At 42.8% G+C, this 18,315-nt stretch overlaps 1 protein-coding gene across 2 annotated transcripts in view; it reads right to left on the minus strand.

Moving 5' to 3' along the window:
- Positions 1-18,315, minus strand: part of LOC142368927 (uncharacterized) — a 40,175-nt gene that overhangs the window by 16,161 nt on the left and 5,699 nt on the right. The window contains exon 4 of one of the 2 annotated variants that reach the window (XM_075451138.1): positions 6,458-7,354. The exons of the other annotated variant lie outside the window; for it this stretch is intronic. Within the exon in view, the coding sequence (XP_075307253.1) occupies positions 6,632-7,354 (723 nt within the window). The 3' untranslated portion in view covers positions 6,458-6,631. Of the gene's footprint in view, positions 1-6,457; positions 7,355-18,315 lie in introns of those variants that run through there. 2 annotated transcript variants of the gene reach the window in all.

Below are 18,315 nucleotides of genomic sequence, written 5' to 3' on the forward strand. Positions count from 1 at the left end.
GGAAAACATCAGTCACACATATATAAAAGTGTGGGGAAGATGAACATGTTATTTCATATTGCAGGAATTATCAGGCTCAGAGAAATAATTTTATTAGAAATCTTAGTAGGATCAAAATGAAATTGGATGTAGGAGATTTATTGCAAAAAGAATTAGGAAACAGAGGATATCAGGTTATTTTTTATTATTTAAAACAGTGTAGGTTGTATAATAGAATTTAGTTTATATAAAGTATATAAATGAGTGTATATGAGTAGGAACTATGTAAAAGTGTAGGCATATGTAGATATGTATATATATATATATATATATATATATGTATATGTGTATATACTTTTGTTGAATTCTCAGCTTAATATCGAATTGGTTAGATAAATTTGATTTCCTTATAACTTACAAACCGCGTGCTTCCTCCTTTTTAAAACGGCTTTTGAGCCAGGTCGTGTCAAGGGCCAAACTAAATCTAAACATGAGTTAGAAAACTAAGACGTGAAATAAACTAAAACAGGATGAAACACAAAAATAAAAACATGGGGATAACCCCGGGGACGTGACTCCTTTATGACAAACCGGCTGATGTAAAACCCCAATAGAATAGAAATAGAAAAATACTTTATTCATCCCCCAATGAGGGAAATTCAAATTAGTCAAGCAGCTCAAAAAATTATTAATATTTACAATGAGTGTATATTAACAACAACAATAATAACAATTCTAATAAAAATACTACTACTAACTAATAAAAATAATATTAAATGACTAAATAAATAAAAAATACTACTAACTAATACAAATAATAGAAATAGAATAGAAAAATACTTTATTCAGTATTAAAATAACAATAAAAAATGACTAAATAAATGAAAAATACTACTAACTAATAAAAATAATAATAAATGACTAAATAAATAGACCTCCCCGTGAGCTGTCACCTTATCGTGGTGGGGGGGTTTGCGTGCCCCAATGAGTCTGGGAGCTATGTTGTCTGGGGCTTTAAGCCCCTGGTAGGGTCACCCATGGCAAACAGATCCTAGATGAGGGACCAGACAAAGAACAGCTCACAAAACCCCTATGATGAATGATGTTTTTGGATACCGTGTTCCTTTGCCCGGGCGTGGGTTACCGGGGGCCCCCCCCTGGAGCCAGGCCCAGGGGTGGGGCACGCTGGCGAGCGCCTGGTGGCCGGGTCTGTGCCCGTGGGGCTCGGTCGGGCACAGCCCGAAGAAACGGCACGGGTCCCCCTTCCCACGGGCTCACCACCCGTGGGAGGGGCCATGGGGGTCGGGTGCAGTGTGAGCTGGGCGGCAGCCGAAGGCGGGGACCTTGGCGGTCTGATCCTCGGCTACTGAAGCTGGCTCTTGGGACGTGGAACGTCACCTCTCTGCTGGGGAAGGAGCCTGAGCTGGTGCGCGAGGCTGAGCGGTTCCGGCTAGATATAGTCGGACTCACCTCGACACATGGCTTGGGCTCCGGAACCAGCCTCCTCGAGAGGGGTTGGACTCTCTTCCACTCTGGAGTTGCCCGTGGTGAGAGGCGTAGAGCAGGTGTGGGCATACTTATTGCCCCCCGGCTGTGCGCCTGTACATTGGGGTTCACCCCGGTAGACGAGAGGGTAGCCTCCCTCCGCCTTAGGGTGGGGGGACGGGTCCTGACTGTTGTTTGTGCTTATGCACCGAACGGCAGTTCAGAGTACCCACCCTTTTTGGAGTCCCTGGAGGAGGCACTGGAGAGTGCTCCTCCGGGAGACTCCCTCGTCCTGCTGGGAGACTTCAATGCTCACGTGGGCAATGACAGTGAGACCTGGAGGGGCGTGATTGGGAGGAACGGCCCCCCCGATCTGAATCAGAGTGGTGTTTTGTTGTTGGACTTCTGTGCTCGTCACGGACTGTCCATAACGAACACCATGTTCAGGCATAAGGGTGTCCATATGTGCACCTGGCACCAGGACACCCTAGGCCTCAGCTCGATGATCGACTTTGTGGTTGTATCATCGGACTTGCGGCCGTATGTCCTGGACACTCGGGTGAAGAGAGGGGCGGAGCTGTCAACTGATCACCACCTGGTGGTGAGTTGGCTCCGCTGGTGGGGGAGGAAGCCGGTCAGACCTGGCAGGCCCAAACGTATTGTGAGGGTCTGTTGGGAACGGCTGGCGGAATCCCCTGTAAGGAGGAGTTTCAACTCCCACCTCCGGCAGAGCTTCAACCATGTCCCGAGGGAGGTGGGGGACATTGAGCCCGAATGGGACATGTTCCGTGCCTCCATTGTTGAGGCGGCCGACCGGAGCTGTGGCCGTAAGGTGGTTGGTGCCTGTCGTGGCGGCAATCCCCGAACCCGCTGGTGGACACCAGTGGTGAGGGAGGCCGTCAAGCTGAAGAAGGAGTCCTATCGGGCCTTTTTGGCCAGTGGGACTCTGGAAGCAGCTGATGGGTACCGACAGGCCAAGCGGAACGCAGCCTCGGCGGTTGCTGAGGCAAAAACTCGGGCTTGGGAAGAGTTCGGGGAGGCCATGGAGAACGACTTCCGGACGGCCTCGAGGAGATTCTGGTCCGCCATCCGGCGGCTCAGGGGGGGGAAGCGGTGCACCGTCAACACCGTGTATGGTGAGGGCGGGGCTCTGCTGACTTCTACAAGGGACGTCGTGAGTCGGTGGGGGGAATACTTTGAGGGCCTTCTCAATCCTACCGACACGCCTTCCGATGAGGAAGCAGAGTTGGGGGGCTCGGACGTGGGACCTCCCATCTCTGGGGCTGAGGTCGCCGAGGTGGTCAAAAAACTCCTCGGTGGCCCCAGGGGTGGATGAGGTCCGTCCTGAGTTCCTCAAGGCTCTGGATGTTGTGGGGCTGTCTTGGTTGACACGCCTCTGCAGAATCGCGTGGACATCGGGGGCAGTGCCTCTGGACTGGCAGATTGGGGTGGTGGTCCCCCTCTTTAAAAAGGGGGACCGGAGGGTGTGTTCCAACTATAGGGGGATCACACTCCTCAGCCTCCCTGGTAAGGTCTATTCGGGGGTACTGGAGAGGAGGATCCGACGGATAGTCGAATCTCGGATTCAGGAGGTGCAGTGTGGTTTTCGTCCCGGCCGTGGAACAGTGGACCAGCTCTATACCCTCCGCAGGGTCCTGGAGGGTGCATGGGAGTTCGCCCAACCGGTCTACATGTGTTTTGTGGACTTGGAGAAGGCGTTCGACCGTGTCCCTCGGGGACTCTTGTGGGGGGTGCTCCGGGAGTATGGAGTGCCGGACTCCTTGATATGGGCTGTTCGGTCCCTGTATGACCGGTGTCAGAGTTTGGTCCGCATTGCCGGCAGTAAGTCGGACATGTTTCCTGTGAGGGTTGGACTCCGTCAGGGCTGCCCTTTGTCACCGATTCTGTTCCTAATTTTTATGGACAGAATTTCTAGGCGCAGCCAGGGCGTTGAGGGGGTCCGGTTTGGCGATCTCAGAATCGGGTCTCTGCTCTTTGCGGACGATGTGGTTCTGTTGGCGTCCTCAGGCCGTGACCTTCAGCTCTCACTGGAGCGGTTCGCAGCCGAATGTGAAGCGGCTGGGATGAGAATCAGCACCTCCAAATCCGAGACCATGGTCTTCGACAGGAAAAGGGTGGAATGCCCTCTCCGGGTCGGGAATGAGATCCTTCCCCAAGTGGAGGAGTTCAAGTATCTCGGGGTCTTGTTCACGAGTGAGGGTCGAATGGAGCAGGAGATTGATAGACGGATCGGTGCGGCGTCTGCAGTGATGCGGGCTCTGCACCGGCCCGTCGTGGTGAAGAAGGAGCTGAGCCAGAAGGCGAAGCTCTCGATTTACCGGTCAATCTATGTTCCTACCCTCACCTATGGTCACGAGCTGTGGGTAGTGACCGAAAGAACGAGATCGCGAATACAAGCGGCCGAAATGAGTTTCCTCCGCAGGGTGGCTGGGCTCTCCCTTAGGGATAGGGTGAGAAGCTCGGTCATCCGGGAGAGGCTCGGAGTAGAACCGCTGCTCCTCCGCATCGAGAGGAGTCAGATGAGGTGGCTCGGGCATCTAGTGAGAATGCCTCCTGGACGCCTCCCCGGTGAGGTGTTCCGGGCCCGTCCCACTGGGAGGAGGCCCCGGGGAAGACCCAGGACACGTTGGAGAGACTATGTCTCTCGGCTGGCCTGGGAACGCCTCTGGGTCCCCCCAGAAGAGCTGGAGGAAGTGGCCGGGGACAGGGACGTCTGGGTCTCTTTGCTCAAGCTGCTGCCCCCGCGACCCGATCCCCGGACCAGCGGAAGATGATGGATGGATGGATGGATAAATAAATAGAAAATACTACTAACTAATAATAATAAAATTATTAATTCAGAACTCTGCTGCTCGAGTCCTCACTGAGACCAAAGAAGTGGAGCACATCAGTCCAGCTCTGAGGTCTTTACACCGGCTGCCTGTCCATCAGAGGATAGACTTTAAAGTTCTGATGCTGCTCTATAAAGCTCTGAATGGTCCAGGACCAGAATGCATCAGGGACCTCCTGACCCAGTATGAACCTCCCAGACCCCTCAGCTCATCTGGATCCGGTCTTCTATCAGTTCCCAGAGTCAGAACCAGACATGGAGGAGCTGCATTCAGCTTCTATGCTCCACATGTCTGGAACAAACTCCCAGAAAGCCTCAGATCAGCTGAAACACTCAGTGTGTTTAAGTCCAGGCTGAAGACACGCCCATTTTCAGCTGCGTTTGAATAAAGCTCAAAACTTAATCACATTTCAACTCCTGATTTGATCTATTGTTCTTATTTCTTTCCTTTTTGTTTAAAATTTAAATCATGAATTTTATTTCTACTGTTTTAATGTCTCTGTAAAGCATTTTGAATCACCTTGTTGTTGAATTGTGCTGTATAAATAAATTTTCCCACCCCCAGGTGTCTGCAGGTCTGAACAGTCCCCATCTCCCCTCCATCAATGCAGACTGACTGGTATGGGGTTTTAGATCTCCTGAAGTCCACCACCAGCTCTTTGGTCTTGGTGGCGTTCAGGAGCTCTACTTCTGAATGTGGCAGGACTCTGAGTTGTACCTGAAGTCCGATGTGTACAGGGTGAAAAGAAAAGGAGCCCAAACAGTACCCTGCGGAGCCCCAGAACAGCATTCCAGTGCTCCAGAAACACATTTTCCCATCCTGACATACTGTGGTATGGCAGTCAGATGGTCTGTATTCCATGATGTCAGGGAGGGGGCCACACCCATACCAAACCTCCAGACTTTGAACAACGTAGACGTTCTTCAATCAACCCGTCTCTAGTGGGTTGGGCTGATCCAAAATAGTGAAAACAAGGGGGGTGTTCTCTGAAGACACGCCATTAGCACTTGGTACTTTCCTCCTTATGAAATTAACACGAATAAATAAAAAAAAATGGACCAATCAGAACTTTGGTCGACCCAGAACATATTGACCAATAAGTCGACCAGTCCACAAGGACTTTACAGCCCTCTTTGACACAGAGTCATCATGCAACCCTAACTCAAAGGGTTAACCCTAACCCCAACTAAATGGGTTAACCCTAACCCTAACTCAAAGGGCTAACCCTAACCCCAACTCAAAGGGTTAACCCTAACTCGAAGGGCTAATCCTAACCCTAACTCAAAGAGCTAACCCTAACCCCAACTCAAAGGGTTAACCCTAACTCGAAGGGCTAACCCAAACTCAAAGGGCTAACCCTAACCCTAACTCAAAGGGCTAACCCTAACTCAAAGGGCTAACCCTAACCCCAACTCAAAGGGTTAACCCTAACTCGAAGGGCTAACCCTAACTCAAAGGGCTAACCCTAACCCCAACTCAAAGGGCTAACCCTAACCCCAACTAAATGGGTTAACCCTAACCCTAACTCAAAGGGCTAACCCTAACCCTAACCCCAACTCAAAGGGTTAACCCTAACCCCAACCCCAACTCAAAGGGCTAACCCTAACCCCAACTCAAAGGGCTAACCCTAACCCTAACTCAAAGGGCTAACCCTAACCCTAACTCAAAGGGCTAACCCTAACCCTAACCCTAACTCAAAGGGCTAACCCTAACTCAAAGGGCTAACCCTAACTCAAAGGGCTAACCCTAACACCAACTCAAAGGGTTAACCCTAACTCAAAGGGCTAACCCTAACCCCAACTCAAAGGGCTAACCCTAACCCCAACTCAAAGGGCTAATCCTAACCCTAACTCAAAAGGTTAACCCTAACTCAAAGGGCTAACCCTAACTCAAAGGGCTAACCCTAACTCAAAAGGTTAACCCTAACTCAAAGGGCTAACCCTAACTCAAAGGGCTAACCCTAACTCAAAGGGCTAACCCTAACCCTAACTATAAGGATTAACCCTAACCCTAACTCAAAGCCTTCCCCAACCCAGAGCGTCAGGCCGGATCCTGGAACCAGGAGACAACACAGCACAAACAGAGATTATGACATAAGGTGACCACATATCCAGAACACAAATGTAAACCCTGCTCAGAGCCAGGTTCAGGTCTGTTTATTCAATCCAGTGTTTGGGGAAAATCATGTCCTAGGTACTAAATGATGACTGTGGCAGGATTCAGGCGCCGTGGGAAATATCCGAAACAAAACAAAGTGACACTCAGTCAATGGGAGCTGCTTCTGGCTGAGAGGAAGCTCCTCCCACACAGAGGAGTCATTCTGCTGATGGTTCCAGCTTGACCCCACTGCTCCCTTCAGGCGGTTGTTCTGCCTGCTGAGAAACATCTGGCAACTCCACCTTGTTCACAGCCATCCACTTCTGGAGGTTATCCCTCCATTTGTGACCGCGTCTGTGATCTGCCATCTCAAGCCCAGTGGAGAGGACCGCTTCACATCTCTCACATTTGTATCCAGCGTGAACTCGCTGGTGGCGTTTCAAACGGGATTCAGTCCTAAAAGCTTCCCCACACTGGCCGCAGATCCTCGGTTTCTCTCCAGCGTGAATTAATATGTGGTCATTCAGACTTGATCTCATAGTAAAAGCTCTCCCACATATATCACAGCTGAACGGTTTCTCTCCAGTGTGCGTGCGTCTGTGGGCCTGTAATGAACTTGATGATATACACCGTTTCCCACAGTCATCACACCTGTACGGTCTCTCTCCGGTGTGATATCTCCGATGCATCACCAGGCTGCTTGATACTGAGAAGGCTTCCCCGCACTCGCTGCAGCTGTACGGCTTTTCTCCGGTGTGAATACGCTGGTGAAGCTTCAACGTTCTTTGCACTTTGAACGTGGCCCCGCACTCGGTGCAGCTGTACGGTCGCGCTTCACTGTGAACTATCTGATGAGTTTTTAAACCGCTCGACGACTTGAAGCTCTTATCGCAGTGCTGACAGCTGTGATGTTGCAATCCACTCTTTTCTTTCTTCCGTTTCTGTAAAACACAAAGAGAGACGATTAACAACAACATCTGGCTTCAACAAAGGGGCAAATAGTTCATCCACTTGTTCATTATTTAACGCCGATAAATATTTTACATCGTACATTAATGCAGGTTTTAATATTTAGTTTATTTTGTAGTGTCGCTCACAGGCTTTTATTTTGTAAAAGTCTGCTCACAGGCTTTTATTTTGTAAAAGTCTGTCGCTCACAGGCTTTTATTTTGTAAAAGTCTGCTGCTCACTGGCTTTTATTTTGTAAAAGTCTGTTGCTCACAGGCTTTTATTTTGTAGAAGTCTGTCGCTCACTGGCTTTTATTTTCTAAAAGTCTGCTGCTCGGTGGCTTTTATTTTGTAAAAGTCTGTTACTCAAAGGATTTTATTTTGTAAAAGTCTGTCGCTCACTGGCTTTTATTTTCTAAAAGTATGTTGCTCGGTGGCTTTTATTTTGTAAAAGTATGTTGCTCGGTGGCTTTTATTTTGTAAAAGTCTGTTGCTCACAGGCTTTTATTCTGTAAAAGTATGTTGCTCACTGGCTTTTATTTTGTAAAAGTCTGCTCACAGGCTTTTATTCTGTAAAAGTCTGTTGCTCACAGGCTTTTATTCTGTAAAAGTCTGTTGCTCACAGGCTTTTATTTTGTAAAAGTCTGTTGCTCAGAGGCTTTTATTTTGTAAAAGTCTGTTGCTCACAGGCTTTTATTCTGTAAAAGTATGTTACTCACAGGCTTGTATTTTGTAAAAGTCTGTTTCTCACAGGCTTTTATTTTGTAAATGTCTGTTGCTCACAGGCTTTTATTTTGTAAAAGTCTTTTGTTCACAGGCTTTTATTCTGTTAAAGTCTGTTGATCACAGGCTTTTATTCTGTAAAAGTCTGTTGCTCACAGGCTTTTATTTTGTAAAAGTCTGCTCACAGGCTTTTATTCTGTAAAAGTATGTTGCTCACTGGCTTGTATTTTGTAAAAGTATGTTGCTCACAGGCTTTTATTTTGTAAAAGTCTGCTCACAGGCTTTTTATTCTGTAAAAGTCTTTTGTTCACAGGCTTTTATTCTGTTAAAGTCTGTTGATCACAGGCTTTTATTCTGTAAAAGTCTGTTGCTCACAGGCTTTTATTTTGTAAAAGTCTGCTCACAGGCTTTTATTCTGTAAAAGTCTGTTGCTCACAGGCTTTTATTCTGTAAAAGTCTGTTGCTCACAGGCTTTTATTTCGTAAATGTCTGTCGCTCACTGGCTTTTATTTTGTAAAAGTCTGCTGCTCACAGGCTTTTATTTTGTAAAAGTCTGCTGCTCACAGGCTTTTATTTTGTAAAAGTCTGCTGCTCACTGGCTTTTATTTTGTAAAAGTCTGCTGCTCACTGGCTTTTATTTTGTAAAAGTCTGTCGCTCACTGGCTTTTATTCTGTAAAAGTCTGTTGCTCACAGGCTTTTATTTTGTAAAAGTCTGCTGCTCACAGGCTTTTATTTTGTAAAAGTCTGCTGCTCACTGGCTTTTATTTTGTAAAAGTCTGTCGCTCACTGGCTTTTATTTTCTTAAAGTATGTTGCTCGGTGGCTTTTATTTTGTAAAAGTATGTTGCTCGGTGGCTTTTATTTTGTAAAAGTCTGTTGCTCACGGGCTTTTATTCTGTAAAAGTATGTTGCTCACTGGCTTTTATTTTGTAAAAGTCTGCTCACAGGCTTTTATTCTGTAAAAGTCTGTTGCTCACAGGCTTTTATTCTGTAAAAGTCTGTTGCTCACAGGCTTTTATTCTGTAAAAGTCTGTTGCTCACAGGCTTTTATTCTGTAAAAGTCTGTTTCTCACAGGCTTTTATTTTGTAAATGTCTGTTGCTCACAGGCTTTTATTTAGTAAAAGTCTTTTGTTCACAGGCTTTTATTCTGTTAAAGTCTGTTGATCACAGGCTTTTATTCTGTAAAAGTCTGTTGCTCACAGGCTTTTATTTTGTAAAAGTCTGCTCACAGGCTTTTATTCTGTAAAAGTCTGTTGCTCACTGGCTTGTATTTTGTAAAAGTATGTTGCTCACAGGCTTTTATTTTGTAAAAGTCTGCTCACAGGCTTTTTATTCTGTAAAAGTCTGCTGCTCACAGGCTTTTATTCTGTAAAAGTATGTTGCTCACTGGCTTGTATTTTGTAAAAGTCTGTTGCTCACAGGCTTTTATTTTGTAAAAGTCTTTTGTTCACAGGCTTTTATTCTGTAAAAGTCTGTTGATCACAGGCTTTTATTCTGTAAAAGTCTGTTGCTCACAGGCTTTTATTTTGTAAAAGTCTGCTCACAGGCTTTTATTCTGTAAAAGTCTGTTGCTCACAGGCTTTTATTCTGTAAAAGTCTGTTGCTCACAGGCTTTTATTTCGTAAATGTCTGTCGCTCACAGGCTTTTATTTTGTAAAAGTCTGCTGCTCACAGGCTTTTATTTTGTAAAAGTCTGCTGCTCACTGGCTTTTATTTTGTAAAAGTCTGCTGCTCACTGGCTTTTATTTTGTAAAAGTCTGTCGCTCACTGGCTTTTATTCTGTAAAAGTCTGTTGCTCACAGGCTTTTATTTTGTAAAAGTCTGCTGCTCACAGGCTTTTATTTTGTAAAAGTCTGCTGCTCACTGGCTTTTATTTTGTAAAAGTCTGCTGCTCACTGGCTTTTATTTTCTAAAAGTCTGTTGCTCGGTGGCTTTTATTTTGTAAAAGTCTGTTGCTTACAGGCTTTTATTTTGTAAAAGTCTGTTACTCAAAGGCTTTTATTTTGTAAAAGTCTTTCGCTCACTGGCTTTTATTCTGTAAAAGTCTGTTGCTCACAGGCTTTTATTCTGTAAAAGTCTGTTGCTCACAGGCTTTTATTTTGTAAAATTCTTTTGTTCACAGGCTTTTATTCTGTAAAAGTCTGTTCCTTACAAGCTTTTATTTCGTAAATGTCTGTCACTCACAGGCTTTTATTTTGTAAAAGTGTTTCTCATAGGCTTTTATTTTGTAAAAGTCTGTTTCTCATAGGCTTTTATTTTGTAAAAGTCTGTTTCTCACAGGCTTTTATTTTGTAAAAGTGTTTCTCACAGACTTTTATTTTGTAAAAGTCTGCTGCTCACAGGCTTTTATTCTGTAAATGTCTGCTGCTCACAGGCTTTTATTTTGTAAAAGTCTGTTTCTCACAGGCTTTTATTTTGTAAAAGTCTGTTACTCACAGGCTTTTATTTTGTAAAAGTCTGTTACTCACAGGCTTTTATTTTTTAAAAGTCTGTTGCTCACAGGCTTTTATTTTGTAAATGTCTGTTGTTCACTGGCTTTTATTTTCTAAAAGTCTGTTGCTCGGTGGCTTTTATTTTGTAAAAGTCTGTTGCTCACTGGCTTTTATTTTCTAAAAGTCTGTTTCTCACAGGCTTTTATTTTGTAAAAGTGTTTCTCACAGGCTTTTATTCTGTAAAAGTCTGTTACTCACAGGCTTTTATTCTGTAAAAGTCTGTTACTCACAGGCTTTTATTTTTTAAAAGTCTGTTGCTCACTGGCTTTTATTTTCTAAAAGTCTGTTGCTCGGTGGCTTTTATTTTGTAAAAGTCTGTTGCTTACAGGCTTTTATTTTGTAAAAGTCTGTTACTCACAGGCTTTTATTTTTTAAAAGTCTGTTGCTCACAGGCTTTTATTTTGTAAATGTCTGTTGTTCACTGGCTTTTATTTTCTAAAAGTCTGTTGCTCGGTGGCTTTTATTTTGTAAAAGTCTGTTGCTCACAGGCTTTTATTCTGTAAAAGTCTGTTACTCACAGGCTTTTATTTTTTAAAAGTCTGTTGCTCACTGGCTTTTATTTTCTAAAAGTCTGTTGCTCGGTGGCTTTTATTTTGTAAAAGTCTGTTGCTTACAGGCTTTTATTTTGTAAAAGTCTGTTGCTCACAGGCTTTTATTTTGTAAAAGTGTTTCTCACAGGCTTTTATTCTGTAAAAGTCTGCTGCTCACAGGCTTTTATTTTGTAAAAGTCTGCTGCTGTCTGCTGTGGAACAGGAAAAGAAAGTAATCGGCGGATCCACCAAACATGGAGAAGGGTACGGAACTTTTACTCGGCCATTTTCATGTTAAAGTTCTTCCAGACGGCGGAGTCGACAGAACCAAAGTCATCTGTAAACACTGCCAAGTTGAATTGTCTTCTCAGCGTAGTAGTTCCAGTCTAAAATATCACTTAAAGGCAAAACACACAACTGATAGCAGCAAGTCATTCAAGGAAACAGACAGTGGAGCGAGGCTTCTACATAAAAACTACAGAAAGATGCTGATGTTAAAAGTGTGTTTGCACAACAAATGTTATGGCACTTTCATTCATATGGCAGCACATTTAAAATAAAGCTAAATGCTAAAAGCTATACGCTACTTTTGGATTCATTTTTGGATTCTGCGTACAAATGCGATTAATCGTGATTAATCAGGGAAATCATGTGATTAATTAGATTAAACATGTTAATCGTTGCTCACAGGCTTTTATTTTGTAAAAGTCTGCTCACAGGCTTTTATTTTGTAAAAGTCTGTTGCTCACAGGCTTTTATTTTGTAAAAGTGTTTCTCACAGGCTTTTATTCTGTAAAGGTCTGCTCACAGGCTTTTATTTTGTAAAAGTCTGTCGCTCACAGGCTTTTATTTTGTAAAAGTCTATTGCTCACAGGCTTTTATTTTGTAAAAGTCTGCTGCTCACAGGCTTTTATTTTGTAAAAGTCTATTGCTCACAGGCTTTTATTTTGTAAAAGTCTATTGCTCACTGGCTTTTATTCTGTAAAAGTTTGCTGCTCACAGGCTTTTATTTTGTAAAAGTCTGTTGCTCACAGGCTTTTATTTTGTAAAAGTCTATTGTTCACAGGCTTTTATTTTGTAAAAGTCTGCTGCTCACAGGCAGCAGCGCGTTGTCGTGCACCAGCCGAACGAACCGGACGGACCAATCAGAGACCGGCTCAGTCAGGGAGTGCGTCTGTACAGCAACTGCAGGAAACAGCAGTGAAACAGCACAGGGAGCAACGTAAACTCCCAGAACTGATGCACAGAGATGGGCAGAACTCTGGGGAAAGAGGGAGAGTTCTGTGAGAATGTGTGGAAGAAGCTACGGGACAGATGCCTGAAGGCAAAGAAGTACTAAAAAGTAAAAAAGAGAAAAAGCGAGTATTAAAAAGTAAAAAAAGAAAGAAAGCGAGTACTAAAAAGTAAAAAAGAAAAAGCGAGTACTAAAAAGTAAAAAACGAAAGAAAGCGAGTACTAAAAAGTAAAAAAAGAAAGAAAGCGAGTACTAAAAAGTGAAAGAAAGAAAGCGAGTACTAAAAAGTGAAAGAAAGAAAGCGAGTACTAAAAAGTAAAAAGAAAAAGCGAGTACTAAAAAGTAAAAAAAGAAAGAAAGCGAGTACTAAAAAGTAAAAAAAGAAAGAAAGCGAGTACTAAAAAGTAAAAAAAGAAAAAGCGAGTACTAAAAAGTAAAAAAAGAAAGAAAGCGAGTACTAAAAAGTGAAAGAAAGAAGGCGAGTACTAAAAAGTAAAAAGAAAAAGCGAGTACTAAAAAGTAAAAAAAGAAAGAAAGCGAGTACTAAAAAGTAAAAAAAGAAAGAAAGCGAGTACTAAAAAGTAAAAAAAGAAAAAGCGAGTACTAAAAAGTAAAAAAAGAAAGAAAGCGAGTACTAAAAAGTAAAAAAAGAAAAAGCGAGTACTAAAAAGTAAAAAAGAAAAAGCGAGTACTAAAAAGTAAAAAACGAAAGAAAGCGAGTACTAAAAAGTAAAAAAAGAAAGAAAGCGAGTACTAAAAAGTGAAAGAAAGAAAGCGAGTACTAAAAAGTAAAAAGAAAAAGCGAGTACTAAAAAGTGAAAAAAGAAAGAAAGCGAGTACTAAAAAGTAAAAAAAAGAAAGAAAGCGAGTACTAAAAAGTGAAAAAAGAAAGCGAGTACTAAAAAGTGAAAAAAGAAAGCGAGTACTAAAAAGTGAAAAAAGAAAGAAAGCGAGTACTAAAAAGTGAAAAAAGAAAGCGAGTACTAAAAAGTGAAAAAAGAAAGAAAGCGAGTACTAAAAAGTAAAAAAAGAAAAAGCGAGTACTAAAAAGTGAAAAAAGAAAGAAAGCGAGTACTAAAAAGTAAAAAAAGAAAAAGCGAGTACTAAAAAGTAAAAAAGAAAAAGCGAGTACTAAAAAGTAAAAAGAAAAAGCGAGTACTAAAAAGTAAAAAGAAAAAGCGAGTACTAAAAAGTAAAAAAATAATTAAAAAAAGATTTATTTAGCTGAAGTTAAATAAATCTTTTAGCAGCAAAGGAACATAATGTATGAGGAGTAACATACACATGTTATTCTTGTCCGGTGGAGATGCATACCCAGATAGCATGCGAATGTGGGCCACTTGAGGCAACGATCCGGCACTGTAGGCGTTCTTCTGGCCCGGACAAAACAGATGTGAGCCTAAAGTGGCCCATGTAGTAAATGCTACATTTGGGCCAAATATTACAAAACGGATACGGCCCAGCTTTGGCTGATATATGGCAAGTTAGCAACGACTAATCCGGGTGTGAGCCTAAAGTGGCCCACAAATGAAGAAACATACTTGGCCCACCTTTGTTGAAACATATTTGGGCCAGTTTTGGCCAAAACATGGCAAATAAGAAAAGAGTAATCCGGATTTGAGCCTAAAGTGGTCCACATATAAACTTGGCCCACCTTTGTTGAAACTATGGGTAAAAGTGGGTTTACTGTGAGCTGGGCAAACCCACTCTTATTCCACAAAAAAAACTGCAAGTTTTACCTGAAGAGAAGTTAGACTGTTTTTTTTTTCACTACCACGCCCCCTCGGTGTGATTTGTTCCAAATTTGCGGGGGCGTTTGGAACACGACCGTTAACATTTGAATCGGTCAACGCCACTCTGATTGGCTGAGGCAGCACTTCATCGTGACCCAGCTACCTTGCAGAAGAAACTGGCCGCATTCAGCCTGCTGGGATCCACAGAAAAGTTGGAGGTAAGTTCGGCTCAGCTTATTTAATTTTATGTGTGAGATGTGTTATCTTTGTTTCTCTTAAACTATACAAACCTGCTGTGTCTACAAGTAGAATTGTACCTCTTCAGATAGGGTTAGCTGAAATTGGCTATAGTTGAAATGTAATTACTTTTCAAAACGACCAGTACTGTAAGCTTGATGCTGTGACCAAAATACAGCCACGAGTGAGGTTGATGCCATTTTTCAAAAAGAAACACTGCTTGTTCTATTGTCATTAGTATGAGTCTGAAGTTGTTCCCAGACCGCTGGGACTGGAGGGTTTGCTTTCTTTTGTTTTTGCGACCGAGGACTTTCCTTGTGTTAGCTTAGCATGCTATGTTATTGATGCACGTGTACCGGAACTTTTTTTCTGTTCGGTTATGATTAAGCAATATCGAAACCTTATCAAAAAACAATCCAATTGAACTGTAACTGTACAGAGATGTTGAGGACTGTTCTAAAGTAAAGGGTGTATGGTTTGTACATCTGTGGGTAACAAAACTCCTCATGCACAGCAAAAATGAAGCTCAGTTGGGACACCTCGGGTGAAAAATAAAGAAACCACAGTACACTGATTTCACTTACTGAAATTGATTATTTAGTCTAAACATTTTCTCTAAAACTGTGGTACTAATACTGCCTTTTTTTCTCTTTTTTTCCCCTGAGATTACAGCTTTGAGTGTCATCGGTGGGGTCGACATTAAAGATGCGGTCTGGAGAATCATGAGATACTGCTGGCCAAGCAGCTCAACTGGCGGGGCGTAAATGGAAAAACGGCTTTCCACAGCCTCCAAATAAAAGATGTCATTACTGGTAAGTGTTAATTGTGTTATATTGCATTGTGATGCGTTTTATGAATGGGTTAGGGTTTTCCTTTTCTTTCATGATTCTGAGTAGTTGCTAGGGGTGCTGAAATTAATCATAATCGCTTTATCAATATGTGGATGATTATGCATCAGTGTGGTAGCAGACAATATTCTATTCTGTTGCAATATAATGGCATTGATTGTTGATTAATCAATCAGTTCATCAGGTGAAGGGCAGGTTTCCTCCAATTTTATTAATGGGCTGGTCATGGGCATGGCTAAACTGTTTTCAAACTACACTCATCATTGCTGCCCAGCTATGGGCAGGATATAGCATGCCATGCATTTCTCACCATTGTGTGTAATCTGTCTAAAACTTTACTGTTTTCTCATTTTTTAGGAACGGTCAGAAACAACCAACTAACGGCCACTGATCAGGAGGTGGAGGCCTACTTAAAAAGGTGGCTTCATCTCGCCGGAGACCGGGATGGTGGGAGGAGAGAAGGCGTTCCTCACAGCACGCACGTAAGTCGGCTACGATACCTATTTTGCAATATGTGATGCTGTTCGGCAGCAGAAATCAAGATGAAGCTGCCAGCATGTGTGCGGGGTGCATGCAGCTCCTGAGTTTAATTTCAATATCTTCCAAAATATCAAAAGAAAAAAATCACCTTTAACATAAACATGAGTTATTACTGTAACTTAAATGTTGAGGTTAAATGTGAAGTTTGTCTGAGTGTTTGAAGCTGCTTTACTCCAGTTCACATTGCCTGTTACCCAACTTTCACTGTCTGAACAGAATGAGGTAGAGCAAGCAGATATTGGGTTTAGCTTCAGATTAATTGTAATTAAAAACAGACTAGGTTTTAAAGTTTTGTAAGGCATCAACACAATATTATAATAACTTTATATCATTTCACACAGCCTTTTTTGTTTATCCTGATGAGGTTCTGTGTTTTGCACTTCACTGCCACCTTATACTGAATATACTTTACTGAATCAACTAAATTTGTTCTTTTGTGTATTTCTTAAAGGGACGGAGGACGGATTTGGATTTTTGTAGGTCGCCAACTCTTTTTTCTTTTTTTTTTGCCATTATGTTTTAAAATAAAAAAATCACACCCACTTCTCGTGTTTGGTCATTTCTTCAGTTTCCTCATCTTGGACCCCAAGATGAGTCCCACTGCATGCCACCATTCAAACGGTATCTGGGGTTACCATAATGGCATGTAGCCACAAATTGAGACCATTCTGTGTTTTCATATTTGACATACCATTTTATTATGGTTGTGACTCCCCAAGTGTGCAGGTTAGTCAAGGTTATAGTGTGTAAACCAGTTCTGGCCAGAATTAAAGTGTGCAGTGGCCCACATCCGGTTGAGTGCTGGTTTATTTTGGCTGACATCTGGCATCGTGATGGCTTGGTTGTGGCCCACTTCTGGCAAACGTGAGCGGACCGCCCAAGTGCCATCATTCCATGCTGTATGTGGGCCGGATGAACATGTCAGGTGTGGGCCGGATACGGGCCAAAAGAGTTTTGCTATCTGGGTACCTTGTCCACACGTAGCCGGGTATTTTTAAAACCGAATATTCCCCCCCTCCGTTTATAAAATAATCTGTATCCACATTACCTCGTTTTCGAAAAAAACTCCTTCCACACATAACCGAACATCTGCGTTTTCACCTGTCTTGACAACCCAGATGCATTTGCTGTTTTGCGCAATCTGCCGTCGTCAGCTAAATAATAAAGTGTGCACGCCACTTTTTTGAGCACACTGACAGTGGACTGCCCCTCGATATGAGGACGTAATAATTCCGACAGCAAGAGGACTGAGGACCGGGACATGTGGAAATTGTCACGCCATTCCTCTGGGAGTACGACTTGGGCGTTTAAAATCAAGGCAGTAAACAGCGCCTGCACAATAATAACCACCACAGTTCTCAAGGCATCCATGCTTCTTCAGTAAACAAAGGTCGCACTTTAGACTTTAAAGCAGATTTGTTGTTGTTTTGGCGCATATTGTGACGTTCGAAAACGCAAAACTCCGGTTATCTCTGTCTACACGCAGCTGCATAAACGGAGTTTTCAAAAATCTTCACTTTGCCCGGAGTTTTTAAAAACATTCGTTTACGATGCGTTTTCATGTGGATGACAGGTCCAAACGTAGAAAAATATATTCGTTTTAGCAGATACCCGGCTACGTGTGGACGGGGCCGCAGATGTACTGTTGGTGTGAGATTACATTAACAGCTCCTTGTGCATATGAACCTGTTTCAGGGGTTTTCTCCAATAATCTTTTTTTAACATTTTACATAATTACTTTGATTTCTGTAAGAAACAGGGTGAAATGATCACATGGTTCTGTCGGAGAAGTGAGTTTTTTGTTTTTTCGTTATGTTTCTTATCTCATATGAACTAATGTGTCATAATTAGCTGGATGTTAAAAAAAGAAAAAGAAGAGTAGGCGCACTCTCTGTGTCTTATTCAGCTGAATGTGTGCATGTGACCTTTCCCACTTGTGGCTGTCTTGTCTCTTAGACCACGGGATGGGACTTTGGTAAAAAGCTGCTGGACGTGTGCATGCAGCCCACAGTCATGCACAAACTGCTCTGGGATGTGGAAGCTGATAAACACATACGATGCAGAGAAGAGACAGCTGAAGTGTAGAGGAAACATGCTTTAGGAAGTCCTTTATTGTTCAACTGATTGATTGTTTCTTTCTCTGCAGCCTTACTCCCACCCCCCCTAACATGAGCCACAGACCATTCATGCTCGGTGCTCATGAAGTAAAACAACGGAGCATTCTCTTGACTTGAAACTCTGTTCACAGCCTCACTATATGAATCGACCCCAAACTCAGAAGAGGTTTCCCCAGACTTTTTACCAGATCAGTAACACAGCGTCACATTACTGGTAGAAAATCTCTGAAGTTGGCAAATGTTGGCAAATGATACCCTAAAAAAACCTTTTTCTATTCTGAAATGAACCATTCATTCATTTATACACTCATCATTTAGTTATTGCCCCAACAGCCGTAGCTGCAGCCCCCTCCTGATCAACTAACTTGATTAGTTAGTTGATCAGAGGAGAGTGGTGCATATTGACTACTCACAGGATATCCTTATTACCCTCGGGTCCTTTTTTTTCTTTCTATTCTGAAAATAACCAACTTTTATTATATATTTGCCCTACAGGGGA

Source organism: Odontesthes bonariensis, chromosome 19 (genome assembly GCF_027942865.1).
Source record: "Odontesthes bonariensis isolate fOdoBon6 chromosome 19, fOdoBon6.hap1, whole genome shotgun sequence".
Classification (NCBI taxonomy): Eukaryota; Metazoa; Chordata; class Actinopteri; order Atheriniformes; family Atherinopsidae; genus Odontesthes; species Odontesthes bonariensis.